This window comes from Furipterus horrens, unplaced genomic scaffold, assembly GCF_987537825.1.
Source record: "Furipterus horrens unplaced genomic scaffold, mFurHor1.1.pri manual_scaffold_3, whole genome shotgun sequence".
NCBI classification, from domain to species: Eukaryota; Metazoa; Chordata; class Mammalia; order Chiroptera; family Furipteridae; genus Furipterus; species Furipterus horrens.
The window spans coordinates 123033408-123052806 of NW_028327173.1; the positions used below are offsets into that span (position 1 = coordinate 123033408).

At 49.0% G+C, this 19399-nt stretch overlaps 1 protein-coding gene and 1 long non-coding RNA gene across 3 annotated transcripts; one reads left to right on the forward strand and one right to left on the reverse strand.

Moving 5' to 3' along the window:
• Window positions 1–7175: 7175 nt before the first annotated feature.
• LOC150015856 (uncharacterized) lies at window positions 7176–11081 on the reverse strand. Of its 2 annotated transcripts, XR_016509761.1 has the most exons (4): window positions 10515–11081; window positions 8586–9006; window positions 7924–8362; window positions 7176–7560 (listed from the first exon to the last, which is right to left on the reverse strand). It is a non-coding gene; the product is annotated as an uncharacterized LOC150015856 (long non-coding RNA). The 2 variants fall into 2 exon arrangements; XR_016509760.1 differs by lacking the exons at window positions 7924–8362; window positions 8586–9006.
• Window positions 11082–11420: 339 nt separating this feature from the next.
• Window positions 11421–15389, forward strand: FOXA1 (forkhead box A1). Its single transcript, XM_090270119.1, has 2 exons — window positions 11421–11641; window positions 13912–15389. The coding sequence occupies exons 1-2, from the start codon at window positions 11570–11572 to the stop codon at window positions 15244–15246; spliced, it is 1407 nt and encodes a 468-aa protein (XP_090126245.1). The 5' UTR covers window positions 11421–11569; the 3' UTR covers window positions 15247–15389.
• Window positions 15390–19399: the final 4010 nt, after the last annotated feature.

The following is a 19399-nucleotide window of genomic DNA, read 5'->3' on the forward strand; positions in this document are numbered from 1 at the left end:
TCCAATATGGTGACAGGGAAGGAGTAGAGCCTTTCAGTGAGATACAGTATGAGGATGATACTGGAAAGAATCAAAGATATCATGTGTTCCTTCCATGAGTCTTCATTCCTTTCCTCATCAATTAGGTCCCCACAGGAAACAGATTGGCATGGTCAAAAAGGTTTGATGGGGTGGTGTGGGGGCAGAGAGAATTGAGAGAACTATTTACCTGGGTATAGGTTGGGCTAAAGAGAACTAACATTCAAGGTCCAGCAACAACAGGAAGGCATTACCACCCTTGATCTGAAGGGGCAAGGGTGAGAAGGAGGTGTTAGCAAAGCCTGGTGAGAGCTGCAGCTGGAAAGAGGAGCCAACTGATAGAAGCTGTAGAATCAGAGAGACATTAAAGGACAAAGCCACAGTGATGTGGGGAGAAAGCAGGAGGGATAAGTACACCGACTGCTCTATTCTCCACATTGGCCAAACCCAGTTGGAAGTCCATAGAGACTGGCCCTTGGGGAAGACAACAGCAGGGCAGAGAAAGGAACTCAGAAGCATAGCAGAGAATAACCAGCAAAGTCCACTACCCAATTTGCCTGTACTGCTTTAATCCATAGAAACTAATGCACCGAGACAGCTTTCCTGCCTTAAGGTCCTCCCGTGGCATTGTTCACCCCCACAGCCTGCTCACCCTATTTTCCCCATGGTGACCTGATTAACATATGCCAGACTTCCCTTGGCCCTTAAAATCCAATGTGATTCTAACATTTGAGATTACAGAGTTCAGGAAAGGACACTGAGAAATGAGCCTTCACCCTTCCCTAGGGTGCCTCAGAAGTCTGGCCACCCGGCGTGATCTCAGGATATTTAAGGTAAGATTTTTTTTTTAAAGGGTAAGCAGTGAACTGAAAGAAAAGTCTGTGAATAAAACTATCCATCTGAAAAGAAAAGATACAAATAACACAAGCCAGGTCCAAAGCAGGTATACCTGGCTGAGAAGTAAGGGTTTATTTTTCTTGGAGGCAGGGGCTGGTATTTAGCATTCCAGTTACACTTCACACTTTCAAAGGGATTTGCTTAGGTGTTCCCCCAAATATGGTAATGCACTAGAGATTTTGCTGAGTTCGAGGTCAGAACCATTCCTTTTCTAGAGGTAGACATGTAAGACTGTTGGATGTGCTTTGTAGCCTAAACATTGAGCTTAGACAACCAATGCCTGGTTTATCCTTAGAAAAACTAACAGCTCTCCCTAAGTAAGCTGTAAAAACAGAAGCTGCATTTAGCCAGAGATCGCCTGCTGCCTGAGACTTCTGCTTGCCAGTCCACTTCCCCCAAATGCACCTCCCCCAATACTGGTCCCTGGAAAACTAATAAGCTTTGAAGATGTGTTCTCCAGTGAAGGCCACAGTTTTTTTTAATCCACCTGGTTCTGCTTACTAAGTAAAGCAGAATTCAAAAACCTATCAGAGCCTTGTACACAGAACCGTCTTAGCCCATCGAAGCCCTGTCTGAAATTTGTGGGTCCTTGTTTACTGAGCCCAGAGATTCACCCCAAAAGTCCAGCTCTTCCAGTCCTCCTCAGTAGGAGGGGTTAATCAACTTATGAATCTTCTCCTCACCTCAGCAGATGAATCTATATCTGAAGAAACCCTTTCGTGGGTTTCATATAGTATATTGTTAGCCCCAATGAAGTCTTGGCAGCCCTCTAAGCTTTCTTGCATATTTAGGGTCTTTCATATTTAAAAGATCCACCATAAGCCCAGCATGCTTGCTTCATTTCAGATGGACTTAGACTCCAGCGAAGAAACTTTTTTTAGGGAATCTATATTAAATAAATCTAAAAGGCAGCAACTAAAGCTTCCTTGTGGTAATATCTTAGGTTTGGGGGGGTTTTAGAATATGACTTAAGTGACACTTCTCCAAATGAGCCCTATGTGGTTTCTTCTAACTCTGTCCTTGAGAAGGGGATTTGAGGAAGAAGGGAGAGAATATCTGGGTAAATTTAGGGTCCTGATCTCTTACATCAGCTTCCCCCAATTTCAGGTGCTGAGGGTCTCCCAGAAGCCCAAAGCACTTCTTTCAACTCTCATACAGGGATGCTTCCTGCACCCAGGCTCCAGGTCTTGCCTGACTGAAGTCACCATAGCCAGGGAGATGATGCAGGTCTGCCTAGTGCACCTGGGCCCAGAGGAACATCTTGGGGGCTCTAGGGAGCCACACACGGGCTCCTAGAGTGTTGATCTCCCTTCTCTTACCCAGTGACCAGGGAAGAGCAATTTGTCTTGCTGTTCTGCGAGGGGTCCCTGTTGCCTAGGGAGCAGGAGGAAGGGGACCTCTCAGGATCCTTGAGCCTATTCCCCGGGAAGAGCCTTAACCTGTGCCTGATGCAGTATCCGTGCATCCTGGTCAGGTGTCACTGTCCTTCTGCATCGTGGACTCCCCCAAGAGCAGCTCCGTGGGTCCGGTCCAAGACTGGGAGGGAATTCTAGGCAGGGTTGCAATGGATGCTGAGAAGCCTTGGGACTAGACCCCAGGATCGCGCTCCCCACATGGGAGCTCCCCTTTCCTGGAGATCGGTAGTCAGGAAGGACGGGGATTTCCAGGGAGCCGGGCTGGTGACCACTTACAGAAGACTTGTCAAGGGGAGGGGTGAGGGGGCTGCAGAACCACAGTACCTGCTGCTAGGTGTTCATCATCCTACATTGCTCAGGCTCCCAGAGCACTGTGAAGGCTCTTTATTTTTGTTACCATTTAGCGCATTTGCTCTGCACACAATTAGTGTGAGGTATGCACTACTATACCTCTTTTAAAGTTGAAAGAACAGTCTCAGAGAGAGCAAGTCTCAGATTAGACTATGGATTAGAATCCAGATGGGATTCCAAATCCCATGCTCTTAAGACGGTAAACCCTGTTGTCCCCCTCAATTGCACGGACAAGCCAGGTTGGAGCTTTTGTAATGAGAGACACCCTCAGCCTCAGAGAAGAAGCCAGCCCTGCCTAGGGGAGTGTGCCCAGCTCTGTGCCTCCTATTAGCTGAGGAGATTTTTCCCGGGATTGGAAATTAGAAGGCAGGCTCTGCTCTCTCTCCTGTGGCTTACTGTCTTTGGAGATGCTGGGAATTAAAAAAAGGAAAGGCTTTGCCCCAAATTTACCATGAACCATAGACCACAAAACTAGAACAACAGGGAGGGAACTCTTTCTTGGTGCCTGTTCTTCTGCCCCTCCTGGAGAGACACTTTTCCATTCCCAGTGCTGAGTCACCCCCTCATCCCCATCACTGACCCTTCCTAGATTAACACAGGTCCTGGTTCCCCTATCACATCAGCCACTCCAGGCTTTGTTCCTATAACTCACAATGACCAGAACTAGAAGTCCAAGCTCCTTGTTTGGAATAGAAGAAAACTGAGGCCCAAAGAGTCTTCCTGAGTGCCCCAGAAAATTCAAGGTTGGTTGGACCACAGCCAAGCTCCCCACCCTCTCCAACACCCTGTCCCCATCTCTTCATATCCTCTCTAGTCCTGGCTTCCTCTGTCTCCCATCTCTTGGGATAATGCTTGGTTTATTCTCCTTCCAGCACCTGCAGGTGTCTTAGAAGCTTCTGCCCCAGTGTAAACTGACTTTAAACCAGAGCACTGCACACTTTATTTATTGAAACCACTTCTTTTGGAGGGGTGTGAGGGGCGGGTCACAAGGAGGTCAGAGGCAACCAGCGATTCACAATGGAAGGTATTTGGCAGGAGGAGGCTGGTGGCATGAGGAGAGTGAGGTCCACCCAGCTGACTGTATTACTGAAAGCATTTGAAAACAACAACAACAAACCCACACCGGGTCTACAGGAACCCTGAGTCTACAAGGTGGTTGAGCTCAGCCAGAATTCTGAGTCCCTCTCCCAGGCCATGGACCCTCAGGCCACAGTGAATGGGGCTGGTGTGGGAAGTAAGTATGATCTGAAAGCTGGGAGTTTGAGGCACAGATCTTGAGCAGCATCTGAACCGTGGCAGAGCCACACACCATCGATGCTGGTGGTGCATAGGGGAACGGGACATCAAGGACCCCAGATGTGGCTGGGAAACCGTGCTGCCAGGTGGCTTCCTAAGTGACAGCAGCCCAGAAAAGGAGGTACACATGCTTCCTCTTTCAAGGACTCCCACGCATGCTTTCACGGCAAATACAACTTCAGGAGGACAGGTTGACAGGAGGAGTCTCTATACCTTGCAACAACAAAGCAGGCCCTTTAAGAAAATCATTACATCACACAGGTAAGGCATGTGGAATAAAATGCATGGGATCCTAAAGACAGAGAGGCAACTAAGGTAAATGCCTGATGATTTCAACTGCGCTGCCAACACCAGGGAGCGCTGAGAACGAAGCACCCAGGAGGGTATCAGTAACTCTCACCACGAAGACCCCGCCCAGCCCACGCCCCAGGTGCCCCCCAGCTTCGGAGTGGGAGGGCAGCACGTCTGTCAGTTCCCTGGAAGCCCTAGAGCATAACCCCGGACTAACAGAGTTCTACCGAAAGGCTTTTCCGTCTCACTGCATGGGCTCGGCTTCGTTTGTTTGCCAATTTAAACATATTATTTAAACACGGACAATTCCTTTAGAGCACTGAGTAAAACATTTTGCCTAATGGAAAATTGATGGGGTTTCTTTAACTTTTAACTTTTAATCAATATCTGCTGTTGAAAGATGCAGGTTGCTGCCTTTTCATAGTGAGGGGAGGTTGGGGGAATGACATAGTTGCTTTGGGCCACATGTTGATGTCCCTAGATGAGCAAGTGGCCCCTGATTTTGCCAAGTCCAGGTACCAGTGAGGGGAGGGCGTTTCTGATTTGATCATGTCATGCTGATAATTTTGCTTAAAATCAATCATGGATACCAGGGGAAGAGCCATGCCCAGTGGGCCCGGTAGCCCAGGGATTCCAGAGCTCTGAGACCCTGGCCATTCTATCAGAATCTCTGTCAATCCATTCATTCATTCCTCTGTGGGTCCATTCATTTCACAAACCCACTGGGCTGAGGCACGTCTCTGGTTGTACACTCACTTGGAGACTTTGGAGTGGGTGGATATGTTTTCTTTTTTTTTAGACTTCAGCATCTTTTCCCACCTGACACCAGCCTGTCTAGTGTCTGAATTGGGGTATTTAGTTCATTGATTGAGTCAACAAATCTTTATTGAAAATTTACTATGCTCCAAGCTCTGCTCCGGCAGCAGGAACCACTATGGTCCCCACCCTTAGAGAGCTTCTAATCCAACGAGGAGGACAAAAAATGAGAAAGACACAAATGGAGTTTGCTTTAGGGGAGTGAGTGATAAGAGCCTGGCAGGAATCTGGAGCAAGGTATGGACCTAAAAAGAGAAGAGCTCATTTGGTTGGAAAGGTCTGCAAAGTCCTCCTGACAGACACAGGGAGCCTGTGCCAGACTTGCCACCACAGACAACGGCCAGTGTTGGCAGCTGCATTTCTTACTTTGGCCCATTTATAGTAGGTAACCAGGACTGCAGCATGCAGAATGTGGTCAAAGTTCCTGCAAATCTTGCTAGCAACCCAGCAAAAGGAAATGCTGGCACAGAGGCTTCTCTTCCTAGTGTTTCTGTTTAGAAGCAAACTTACCACAATGTGAGCTAGGTATTGGTTTTGCTCTGTGGACAAGAAAAAGGAGACAACTTCAAACAAATGCACAATTTTTAAAACAATACTTTCTTCTGATATTAGTTCTGGAATAGCTGCTGCAAGTCCCAGAAGCCATTCTGAACAGTGTCCTCAAATCAAATTTTAATTTTAAATAATGAATGTAACCGCCTTGCAGCCATGCCAATAAAATTAGTCTTTAGTCAGTCCAAAGAACAATTTTAAAATTAGGTGCAAATCAGGAAACCAGTACAATGAAGAACAGTCTGGCTAGAATGCATTTTCACCTCTTTTTCTGTATGTTGGATATGATTTTTTTATTGTTACAGAATCTTTGTTAAATAGAACTATGTAAATTTGAGGGTAATCACATTGGAATAGCCGAAGTTAAACCACCAGGTCATTCAAGGGGCTGTGGGAAAGCACCTTGGGTGTGCTGGGGGAGTAGGGATGGATTTGAGGGGGGTGGTGGTCACAGTGCCTAAGAAACTAAATACCAGTAGACTCTTCAGGATGGATTAAAGTTTAAGCTGGCCACCTCGAGTCAAGAGATGACAGTCTCTGAGTTTTCTGGTGCCCTCAGTTTCCATCACAGCTTCCCATCAGCACAAGGTTCTATGGGGAGAGAAACTGAGGTTCCGACCTACCCTGACCCAAGCTTCCAGCCTCCTAGCTCTCCCCAACCCCTCATCCCACCCCAACCAGCCAAGTGGGCGAAACATTGGGATCTCAAAGGATCTGTGACACACAGTAGGCCTCAGTTACTCGAGACCCTTCCTGCTCTCAGACCTCAAATTTGTCGTGATTTCCTCTAATTTTACAACTGTGCATCTGAAGTATACATTTTCATTCTCTGCCCAGGACCCCAAACACAGCGGTTTTCAAGTAGCCAGAGGAACGTAGGGGCACTAATGAGCAGAGATAGGGCTCCAGGGATGCACAGGGGTGGTGAGGAGAGACTAGCTGGGACGGGGCACTTGCTCGAGCTGGCACTGACCGATGTGAATAAAGCAGTCGGTAACTCGGGGAGCACAGCTAGCTGGTGATGCTTGAGGGATGCAAGGACACAGGCCTGGGCAGGAGCAACATGTCTACTACCTGAGCATCGAGGGAGCATCAAAGACTAATGACTGCCCAGGAGGGTACGTCGCCCTTCCCAATCTTTCTCATTGGAATACATGAAAATTCAAGTTGATTTTGGCAAGGTGATGCTCTTTCACGGCCAGAGACGGTTTTGTCGCCTAAGGGTGAGGCCAGGGGTGGGGAGCAACTCCGGCTCCGATATCCGGCTGCGGGCATGCTAGCCCGGAGCCCCAGGCAGCTTCAGGAGCAGTAGGGGAAGGAGCAAACCCAGTGGTAAGGAATATGGATTAAAATGTTACATTAATTTTTTTCAGTAGTGTCGAAGCCTTACATGTGTCTATATGTTGGTCCACACACACTAACACTGGCCAGGGGTGAGGCTGGGGACCTTAAATTTCTCTGCATGGAACCGCAAAGACAGGGTTGTTATGGTCCCAGAGCCCCTACTTGTTGAGGGTCCGACGCCTTGTGAGTTGTGAATTACTTTCTTCATTAACGATTTAATGGTAGAAGGAAAGCCAGAGAAAGGCAAGTATGAGGAAGGAAAGGAAAGGGGTGAGGGAAGGGGAGGCAGCGAAGTAATGAAGGAGCAGGAGCTCTGTGCTTCACTCCTGCCCCCTGCCCCTCTTCCTGGTCGGGGCAGCAGTGGGGCCCGAAGGCCTGCAGCACCGCGCCTACCGCGGGTGTAGGCGGGAGGCTGAAGACCGGCGCTGGGGTCCGCCCTCTCGCAGAGCCCGGGCCCCTTCCCCAGGCCCGCCACAAACCTTGGTTCGCTTAGGCCTGGCGCACGCGAAGGCAAATGGTTGCTTCCAGGGTCCCAGGCCTTCCTCAGTCTTAAACTGACCCAGGATCCCAGTCCGGTAGGCTGTAAATCACATGAGGGCAACAGGGCTTAGTTTCATTGCATGTGATTCACCCCGAAGGCGAAGTATTTAAGTTTATTAACTGGGTGGGGAGTGAGGGCCTGCGGAGGAGATCTGAGCAACCTGCCCCGAGCGTGGCTGGGCCCATTGTGGCCAAGACCTGCCCACAAACCCCGTCGGGGAGAGCGTCAGTGGGGAAAAGGGACAGACTCGTGAACATCCGAGCAAAACGTCCTCGAAGGGCTCCAGGGGCCATCGCAAAGCCCCACCGCCCCGGGTCCTGCTTTCTGCCTACCCCGCTGTCCAGCTAAACGGGAAGGACCCCGTGCCGCCCCCAGGGAGCCGCCTGAATCCGAAGCGCTTGCCTCAGGCCTTTCGTCGGCCTCTCACCGTCGTCACTCAGCTTCTCCCTGCCCTGGCGAAGATTTGTGGAAACGGCCGGGTCATGCTGGGAAAGGGAAGCGGAGGTAGCAGAGGTTTGCTGCTAGACCGTGTGCAGCCCGCTCCCACTGCGCTACAACGCAAGGAGCCGACCCCAAGGGCGTAGACGGCGCAGCTTCCGGGAGGGCGGAGCCGCTTCCCCTGGGGCACCCGGTGTACCCGCGCACCCCACTGTCTCGACAGCCTCGGCTTCTCTGCCTGGGCTACCCCAGGCTCTCGCGGACCCGTTCTCGCCCATACGAATTTGGCCCCGGACTCCCCAGGAGCCACCACGTGGCTGCCCTCGTGGCTCCCCAAGGCTGAAAACAGGTCTAGGTATTCAGAAAGCTCGGCGGAGTTTTCTGCAAAGCGTCCAGACAGGGCCTATTTGAGAGAAGAAGTTGGAAACCAGCAGGCTGCAGCAGTCAGGCATGCCACCTGGCTGCCCCACCTGGCTGCCGACTGGTCAGCAACCAGGAGGCAGCAGCTTCGTTTATTTGTTTATTTGTTTTTATTTCCCAAATCAAAGACCCAGCATGGCCCAGACGATTTGCTTTAAAATCTTGGGGAAATGACTGGCAGGCATCTGGGCACACTAAACTCTCACCTCCTAAATTTGTTAGGTGCTTGGAATACCGCCACTGAGATGAGAGAGGCTGGAAGTTAACCGAGCTGCCACCTTTCCTTCTAGGCCTTGGGCAGTCATTCAGATGTGTGAAACAAAATATCTGGACGAGGGAGGCATGCGAGTTTGCAGTCTCCCCTGGTGAAGTTCGCTAGGGTCGCCAGCGGAGGGATTCAGCGTTCCCTTCCCACGACAGGAGGCGCTGTAATCACTGTAATTCCTTGGCCGCAGACCTCGGAACCCCCGATCTTGATTCTGGCTCTAAAGCTGGCAGAGTTAGGTCTTTACCACAGGTCTTGGGCTTTGAGGAAGATCAGGAGAAACCTCGCTTTGACTATCCCACTATGAACAGGAGACTTTATGTTTTTAAGTTGATATATTTTTTTTTTTTTTAAGATGAGGCCTAGTGGGGTTGGGAAATGGGATGAAGAAAAATATTTGATTCCTTTCATTGAAACACTTTAAGATAACAGCGTTTTTTTTCCTTCTCCCCCTTAAAGCACCGGCTTCTTGTGCATCATAAAAGCTTTACGAAGTTGTCACTACTTATAGAAAAAAAAACCAAACCCTAGTCCTGCTCCAGGTTGCTGGAGAGCTAAGAGGGTATTGGCGTGTCACTGCGTAATGAACAAGGAAGCTCATTAGCACTGAAAACGTCTGCCCCCTACTCTTGGGATCAGGCAGAGGAAGCTAAGCATCCTTGTTTTTTACAAATTCAACTAAGGTCCAGATGCTGATGGGAAATATGTACAGATCCACACGTTGGCAGATAAATTTACAAAAATTGATGGGGCAGCCTTGCAGTCACAGGGGCAAGCTGCATGTAGGGAGGGCTCCTGCTCTTAGGCTTTCCAGGTGGATTTAATCTCACTCATTTCTTTCCTTACAAAGTGATGCCCCTCCATTTTTTGTTAAAAAAAGGAATTGTAATCTAATGCTTTTTATCTTTTTAAAAAATTTTCTTAACTGCACATCTTCACCCTCTCCTGCTCCCCTGCTGATGTAAGAGATTTGTTTGGTTCAAGGATTTAACCTGATTCTGTCGCCAGATTTCAAGGAAGAAAGGTTTAAAGGAACAAAGGTGGGTGGTAGGGAAGGTATCTCTTTGGAACACAAGTTGAAACACAGTTCTCAAAATGAGACTAGTAACATTTTTAAAACTTTGCCAAACAATATTTTGTGGATTCTTAGTCATTTTGGAAAGATTTTATTTCATTGGTACTTAAAGAAACCTAGTGCTTCTACAGAGGGTATGGACACACTCAGAATAACACATGGTCACACTAAACACACACACACACACACACACACACGCGCTCAGAAACACACTCACGCAGCCTATCACCATCTCAGTGCCTATCACCCAGTCACTTCAGTTGGTACTCCTCGGGACTTGTGGGTAGTCCACTACCCAGGGCCTTACAGGAGCCAACAGACTTTGCTTGAGATAGAGCTGTCCCATCGATGTCCAGGACTGCTTAGGAACTAAACGAGTTCCTAGTGTCCTAGCCTGGCCCCTCCTAGCCAAAGAGAGGACCAGACATTGCCGAAGACCACCGCTGGTTTCAGTTCGGCACCTCTCTAGAAGAATGGTTGCATTCCGGGACCGGCGCCCAGGCTCTCCCTGCTAACGCGCTAATTTGGGGAGATTTCCCCTCCCCCTGACCTTTCCCTATCAGAAACCGGACAGTCGCCTCCAGCTCAGTCCCCGAGGCTGCGAGAGGGGGGTGGGAGGAGGAGCTGGGCAGAGGGAGGACGTCGCCCGACTCAGGTCCGCCTGCCCTATCACATAGACATCTGTTCTCAGTTTCTTCCTCTTTATGATTGCTACAGATGACAAGGGGAGTAGAGCGGACAAAGGCGGAAAACAAAAGTTATGTCATAAAGGTATAAAACGGTGCTATGACTCACCTGCTCTTAGCCGCAGGTACGGGTTTCGTGGCAGCGTCTCCGTTCTGCTAGCCAGGAGCCCGGATCGGCCTAACGTCATTAGGCTCGTCTGACTCAGATGGCCGAGTTTCTAGTGAAGGGGCAAAAGTGGGGCTTTTTCCTTTTTCAAGCCTGAGGTCCGGAGGGGTGGGGGGTTGGATGTCTGTAATCTCCTGTCTCCCGGAGTTGTACTTTAGGTCAGTAATGAGGAGGGTGAGGGCTGGAAGCAGGTAGAAGAGCAGGAGGGGAGCAGGAAGAGGTGCTGCCCTGGCATCCAAAAGGCAGTAGGTTCCCCTGAGGAGGGACCCTGGGTCATTTAGCCAGCACTGCCCCTTGAGCCTGGGCTCCAACGGCACCGCCCCCAGCCCTTCTCCGGCCGAGCGGGTCCCGTCGAGAATCCTCGATAGCTCGCCTGCCCCGCCTATTTTCTTCTTTTCCTCTTCCAGAGGGGGTTACACCCCACCCCCACCCCACTTCCCTCTTCCCCAGCCTCCGGGCTTAAACCAATTACGCCGCTTTGCAAACAAAGTGAGGGCCGGGTTTGGGGGAGGGGGCTTGGTGGGAGGGGGCTCTGGGGGCGCGCGCGGAGGCGCCGCCGCTGGGCGGGAGGCGCGGCGGCTGTACTGGCGGGCGGCCGCCTCGCAGGTGCACCTCGGGCTTTGTAGGTGCGAGCGTCTTTGTGCAGCGGACAAATGGGGAGAGGACGAGGAGGTGGGCACTCGAGCGACGTAAGATCCACATCAGCTCAACTGCACTCGTCTCACAGAGGCCGCCCGCTCACTTCCCGCGGAGGCGCTCCCGGGCGCCGCGCTCCGCGGCCGCCTCCTGCCCCCGCCCGCCGCGCCGCCGCCACCGCGCACGCCGCGCCCCGCAGCGCCCGGCTTCCTCCTTGCTAGGGTGGCGTTGGGCCGGCGCGGGCGCTCGGGTGACTGTAGCCGCTCGGCTCCCTGCCCCCCGCCCCGCGCCGCGCCGCGCCGCGCGGCCGCCTGTCGCTTTGCACAGGGCTGTATGGTTGCATCGGGCAGGGTGGCTCCAGGATGTTAGGAACTGTGAAGATGGAAGGGCATGAGAGCAGCGACTGGAACAGCTACTACGCGGACACACAGGAGGTGAGAGACGGGCAGCAGGCGGGACACTCCGGGGGCCCGCGCTTTGGGAGGCCGGGCGGGGAGGACACCAGGCAGCGCGGCCGGCCGGCGGGCTGGGGGTTCTTTCTCTGTGCCAGCGCTGCCCGCCCACCCGGTGGGGCCTTGGCCTGGCCTCGGAGCCGGAGCCGGTACCCCGCGAGGGAGGCCGGGACCCGGCGCTCGGCGCTCGGTTCTCAGAGCGGGAGAAAGGATTTCAGGATATTCTGAGCTTTGAAAGTACCCGCTCTGGGAAGTACTAGGTTCTTTCTTTGGAGAGCCCGAGCCGGAGCTGGGCCCGAGGTGCCGCGGGTTGTCGGGCGGGCGCTGGCACGAGTTGGAGGCCACCTTGAGAAAGCCAGAGTTTGCCTACAAGGGCCGCCTCTTCCTTGGATAAATTCACGAATGTCTTCTGATGAAAAAGCACTGCCGCTGAGTTGAACGCCTTAATAAGGAGCCGATTCTGAAAAATTTTAAAACTTCTTCAAAAGCCCTGTTTGGGGAGGTGTGCTCATTCTTCTCTGGGACCGCTGGGTGGCGCTAGCGCGAGCTGACTTTTCTTCCAGCACAGCGGGTGGAGAACCTGTTTCTCTTCATTGTCCCCAAGGCGGCACGTTCATGTCGTTTATTTTACAATGTGCACAAAGGGACTGAGAGGAAAATCAGGTACAGGCAGGACCACCACCAATAAATTTATCTGGAAACAGCTGGTGATTACCCACCAAAAGTTTACCGTTATTGAAAAGGCTTATTGAAACTGCCTTGGACAGTCTTGGGGAGAGCAAAAGGAAAAAAAAGTGAAAAATAGTTTAAGGCTTGGACGGGAAAATATGGAATTGGGAAATATTTTCATGGTAATTAATTTATTTAGATTTGTAAATTTATATCTTCACAAATTTACCTCGAGTTTATTTGCATACCATAGCAGAGTGTGTGCCTAGTTAAATCTGTTTGTTCACCTTTTGTTTTAAAATAGTTGTATTTCCTGATGAAGTGAATTCAAAGATATCGTTATTTTATTAAATTATTAGAGGAGAGCTTTTATATTTCTGGACTCTATGTTTTTAACATATCTGGTGCGTTCCAACATTACTATTGATAAGGCTTTTCTCCTACTGATGGTTTTAAAAGGAATTCAAACTCTTTCTCAGGTTTAATTCAGATGCAGTTATCTTGACCCGCTAGTCAGTTAAGCCCTCTATGGAAAAAGAACTTCCTTACAGGTTAAAGTTTAGAATTGGGAAGTATAAAATAAGTAGACTTTGATGTTAGAATTTTAAAATATTTGAGACTATTAGCCAGGGTTTGAAATGATCAGCAGCAACATATCCATATGTGAAAAAAAATAGATGATTATTTCAACAAATTGTGTCGCAAAATTTTCAAACATTGGGGGGGCTGGAAAAACATAATGAAATTAGTGGAAGTTTTTGAATGGCTTAAAGAGTTGTACACATAAAGTCATGCTAAATGGATGTAGTACATTGACATTATCATGCCACCCTTCCTGCCCCTTCTATTGTAGGTCTATTTTAAATTTTTTACCAAAATTTATTTAACCTCTGCATTTCTTCCCCTCTTAATATTACATTTGCTACAGGTAGATGGAAAATATTACTTCTAAATATAATAACAAAAAAGTCATCATTTGGTGAAAACTGGTAAGACAGTAAAGCCAGTTGTTGGGAAGTGGATGGTCATATGGCCATGGATGCTTTAATATATGAGGGAGAGTTTAATGAATCGCCACCCTGCAAAGCCGAGGTTGCCATGTGGTCAGCTAGCCTGGCAAGTTAGGTGAGATGGGTGCAGTGTTGGTGCCCTGTTGCCAGCCACACTTACTGAACCCTTAATTATGGTGGAGTGAATTACCAGATGGTCAGATTAATTCTGTTTTTGGAGTTTGAACTCCTTTTAACCAAATGGGGCACTTACTTTGCAGAGACAGTCTAGAGTGGAGGCTGGGAGGAGGAGATGGTGGGACCCCAGAAGCTGGCCCCTGAGCCTGGCAGTACGATGATTACACATCTTCCTGGGGACATTTTCTGTGAGCGCTTGCCTTTACTGCCTCCCACACTGGGATTCTTCCCTGTCGTGCAAGACATCTCTTTGCTCGGTCTGGGGAGAGTGCCTGCCGGTTTGCCCTGGGTAGTGGATATGTACTATGCTTTGCAGAGCTGCTCACCTCTTGTCTTGGGGTTCGTGCACTGCTAACCCTGCCTTTGGGGCCTCTTCACTCACTTTCTCCACTCCAGGCCTACACCTCGGTCCCAGTCAGCAACATGAACTCGGGCTTGAGCTCCATGAATTCCATGAACACCTACATGACCATGAACACCATGACTACCAGTGGCAACATGACCCCAGCTTCATTCAACATGTCATACGCAAACCCCGGCCTGGGCGCCGGCCTGAGCCCCGGCACGGTGGCTGGCATGCCTGGGGGCTCTGCGGGCGCAATGAACAGCATGACAGCGGCAGGAGTGACGGCCATGGGGACGACGCTGAGCCCTGGCGGCATGGGCGCCATGGGTGGGCAGCCTGCGGCCTCCATGAACGGCCTGGGCCCCTATGCCGCGGCCATGAACCCCTGCATGAGCCCCATGGCTTACGCGCCGTCCAACCTGGGCCGCAGCCGGGCTGGGGGCAGTGGCGACGCCAAGACTTTCAAGCGCAGCTACCCGCATGCCAAACCACCCTACTCGTACATCTCCCTCATCACCATGGCCATCCAGCAGGCCCCCAGCAAGATGCTCACGCTGAGCGAGATCTACCAGTGGATCATGGACCTCTTTCCCTATTACCGGCAGAACCAGCAGCGCTGGCAAAACTCCATCCGCCACTCGCTCTCCTTCAACGACTGCTTCGTCAAAGTGGCGCGCTCCCCGGACAAGCCGGGCAAGGGTTCCTACTGGACGCTGCACCCGGACTCTGGTAACATGTTCGAAAACGGCTGTTACTTGCGCCGCCAGAAGCGCTTCAAGTGCGAGAAGCAGCCAGGAGCCGGGGGCGGGAGCGGGGGCAGTGGTGGTGCCAAGGGCGGCCCTGAGAGCCGAAAGGACCCCTCTGCCGCTGCCAATGGCAGCGGCGACTCACCCCTTCATCGGGGCGTGCACGGTAAGGCGGGCCAGCTAGAGGGCGCACCGGCTTCGGGGCCTGCCGCGAGCCCCCAGACTCTGGACCACAGCGGGGCGACAGCTACAGGGGGCGCCTCGGAGTTGAAGACGCCAGCCTCCTCGGCTGCTCCCCCAATCAGCTCGGGGCCTGGGGCGCTGGTATCTGTGCCCCCCTCGCACCCAGTGCATGGTCTGGCACCCCACGAGTCTCAACTACACCTGAAAGGGGACCCTCATTACTCCTTCAACCACCCCTTCTCCATCAACAACCTCATGTCCTCGGATCAGCAGCACAAGCTGGACTTCAAGGCTTACGAGCAGGCGCTTCAGTACTCACCCTACAGCGCCGCGTTGCCCGCCAGCCTGCCTCTGGGCAGCGCCTCAGTGGCCACCAGGAGCCCCATCGAGCCCTCAGCTTTGGAGCCGGCCTACTACCAAGGTGTGTATTCCAGACCTGTCCTAAACACTTCCTAGCTCTCCTAGACTAGGGGTTTGTTTGTCGTGACCATGCCTGTAGCAGGAGAGGGGGAAAAAAAACCCTGCAAATAAAACGGCACACACCAAGCCAACAACAGCATAATAAAATCCCAATGATAATATTTTTATTTTTGTGTGTGTGTGTGTGCACAATCTTTTTCCCAGTGCAAAGGACTGTTACTGTGTTATTAAAATGCCTTGTGTATATTATTAGGAAGAAAACCAACCCCAAGCCAACAGAATTTTTCCCTGCAAAGTTTAATGATCCACAAGTGTATATATAAAATTCTCCCACTTCCTTATCCCTCTCCCTTCCCTCTTTCCCCTCCAGACACATTCTAGTGTGTGCAGATTTTATTTAAAAAAAAGAAAGATGGTCAAGCTTGTAAAGTATTTGTACTTTTTTCCCCTCCTCACCTGACTCCCCCCACCTCACACACACACAAGTTTACAGGTCTGTGGCAATACTCTTAACCATAAGAACTGAAAGGGTGAAGAAACAAGTAAACACTAGGGGCTCTTAAAGATATTGAGAGACAGTACTGCTATTATGCAGCAAAACATAAACAGATTATAAACATCAGAACCATTTGTTTTTTCAGCTTACTCTCTAATACATTCGGATAGCAGGTTCTTGAAATAAGTATATTTTAATGACATTTATGCACATGCTCAGATATGTAGACATCCTCCATATATTTACATAACACAAAGTGGTAATAGGTCGGTGGTATACATGCTAATCTTCAAGAGTTGCTTGGCCAAGAAGTTACAAAGACACCCCCTCCTTGTCCTCTCCACCCACAGATAGCCCTGGGAATCAGTTCTTCAAGAATTAACCATTCTCAGTAACTCTGCTCCTTGCTTTGCAGAGTGCCATGGTCATGTCATTCTGAGGTCATGTAACATGTATAAAATTAGCATCTATATATCTATACCATTTAAAGAATATTTTTTCTCCAGAAAAAAGCGGGGGGTGGGGGGGAGATTACAATGTTGGAAGAAAGATGTTATAGGGAGCCGTATTTCAGAATTTCGTCCAAGGTTCCAAAATCCAACTGATTGTGGTTATTTTAATTATTGTCATCATGTGCTTGTTCATTCAGTGTTAATGCACTTTTCACAGTTGGACATGGTGTTAGTATAGCCAGACGGGTTCCATTATTATTCGTCTTTGCTTTCTCAATGTTAATTTATTGCATGGTTTATTTTTTTTCTTTACAGTTGAAATTGCTTTAAATGATGGTTAAAAGTACAAATTAAAATGTTAATTTTTATCAATGTGACTGTAATTAAAATGTTTTGATTTAAATAACAAAAATAATAAATTTTAAGGTGTGGAGTATGTTCTTGATCATTTGCAGTTAAGGACTTTAAATAAATCAAATATTAACAAAAAAAGGATTTTTGTTATTTTCCTTAATTAACTCCAAAATAGCTATTCTGAATATATTTTTCAAAGCCTGGCACTGAATATAAGTGACAAAAAGGAAAATAATCTAAAACAAAATTGTTTATTTTTATTATATATAGTAAAAAGTTTAAAGAAATTCAAGAAAGGTGGATAGATAAATTGATTTAATGTCCCAATAATTGAGATTTTTAAGATTCTTTATTCCCAGTAATTTTTACTAAAATTTTTGACATGGGCTTAAGCCCTTCTATGTTTCCTTTGAGCCTTTCCGCAATGAAATCAAATACTGTTAATTATAACTACCTTTCCCTCTTTCCCAATATATCATTTTTCTTTCTCTGAGAAATATTTGAGTGAGAATAAAATATCAGATGCGGCTGTTAAAATTAAGTTGTCTACAACAGAGAATTCTGAACCCTTTTTACGTTAAAAGAGAAACAAAACTTAACCATCATGGTAGCTTTGGAGGGGGCAGGGGAGGCCAGTTAATTCACTCCTGCAGGGGAAGCATTGTACTATCAGAACATTTTACTAGCTGTTATTTTGTGTTGTGTGAAGTTATTATTAAAATATATTGTTTCTAAAAATATCATTCCAGAAAACTTAAAGGTGATGATTTGTTTGCCTTCTAAGAAGCTTTTAAATGCAACTTTACACTTCTACAGTTGCTTGAGATCACAAAATCATTAATCTCCTTTGATAGTAGGCTCACTTTCCAGTCCACCTATTTCTTTGTAAGTCTTGTTAGGATTGACATCAACAATAACACCACCAGTCCAAGCAGAGGCTGGCCTGCCTGAGCCCTTGTGTATGAACTCCATCCTCACCAGGGCTTGAACTTGGACAACCTTTACTTTGATCGCCCCACTCCACACCGAGGACAAGATAAAAAGAGCTGTTGAGTCCCTTAATTATCGCCTAATTGCCTCCCCAGATGAGAGAAGGGGTGCCATGTAGCACTTGAGAAAAATTGAGAAATCTCAAACCCCACTTTCACTTTAGCTAATGAAAGGAGGAGAGGGAAATCCTTGGTTTCAGTAATTTCAAAACCTAATTTGGAGGCCTGGGAAGGACAGTAACGTTCCAAAAAGGAAAATGCTTTCAATTCCAACAGTTGTTTATACTTAAATAGCAGGTAAAAAACGTTAGCAAATTCGAATTCCACGTGTAACAAAAGGCATGAGCTTGGACATGGACATTTTAACCTGAGTCTAAATTGCCTTTGGCGCGTTCCCCCTCCGCGATGTTCCCTTCCTTCTCTCTAACGTATTAGAAATATCAGTGTCTTGCCAGGCTTAAGTAGGCCTTAGCTCTTGCTCTCCCTCTCTTATTCGGCAGCAACTTTTTCTGGGCTTGCGGGGGCGAGACGCCTCAGGCTTATGGTGCGAAACCACTTAGGAGATCTGCCTGAGAAGCTAGAATGGTGGATCACAAGGAGCAGATCTCGCATCGTGGGCTTCTGCCTTGGTTTTCTGCCACCTCCGGACAGTAAAACACCTCTGGGGATCTTCCGCGCACTCGGCTACCTCTGAGCGTTGTGAGCTGGCGGTCCCCGAGCGTTAGCACTCTCGCGGGGTAGGTCCGAGCAGCCGGTTGCTGCGGGAAGGGGGGTTGGGGGCAGTGTGGGACCACAAGCATCTAGAGGTGACAAGTGCAGTTAGTTCTTCATTGTTTGGGCATTTCCCCCTCCAAGAGAATAAATCTTCTGTCGAGCCCAAGACCTAGAAGTCAACAAAGAAGGCCAGGCACCTCGTTAAGGCTCCTGCAGCCCCAACGCCCGCGCTGCCTCGGCTGCCCCCGCTGCGTAATCCTTTCCTCGGAAACCCGGACACACAAACGCCAGAACGCCCCGGCCTTGGGCGTGAAGCCCCAGAGCCGCGAGGGAAAGGTCTGTGGTTCCGAGGGAGTGCTGAGACCTTCCGCGAGCGCTCTGCCTTCCCGCGACCCGGTCCCCACTTTCTCTCACCATGTTTTTAAATTTCTGCACCTCGGAAGTTCCTGCAGACCAGGGCCGGGAGGGGATGCTGCGGTGCCCCCCGAAAGCTTTATTTAGGAATTTCGCCCGAAGTGGGGGAGGGGTCTCCGGAGGAGATGGGAGGAAGCGGGAAGGAAAAACCATGCCACACACCCAAGTGCAAAGCTCCCGAGGCCCTCAGTTCCACTGACAACGCCACCGAGCAAACACTTTCAGAAAAAAAGAAAAATGTTTTGGGAGTGAGTATAGGGCTTGGGAGGAAACCTCAAATGTTACTTTCACCTTGTTCCAGGCCTGAAACATTTTTTAAATTTATAAAATAAGACAACTAAACAAAGATAAGGAAGAAAAGCTCACCAGTTCTATTAAGCAGAAACTACACAACTTAGAAGTGTTCCCGAGTAGAAGGCAGCTCAGTCTGATTTTTACAGGATGGTTAATACAGTGTTTAAATCAAGAATGGAATTTAATTCACATTGTCTCTCCGTAATCCTCTCATAACAGAATAAACTGGTGAGAATTATTATGGGAGGAGGGATTAAACAAACAAAATCCTATTAAAGTTCTTGACTTCTGTTTTCATCTTCTGCAGGCTAGATAACCAACTAATTTCACTGAAGTACAAAAACCATTACTTTTTTCCTGGAGTCTAACGGAAACGAATATGCCATAGCACAAAAGTATTCCTGGAGTGACAAAATTTTACTTCATTGTTTTAGCACTTAAAAAAAATTATCGCAGTTCCACAAAAATACTTATTA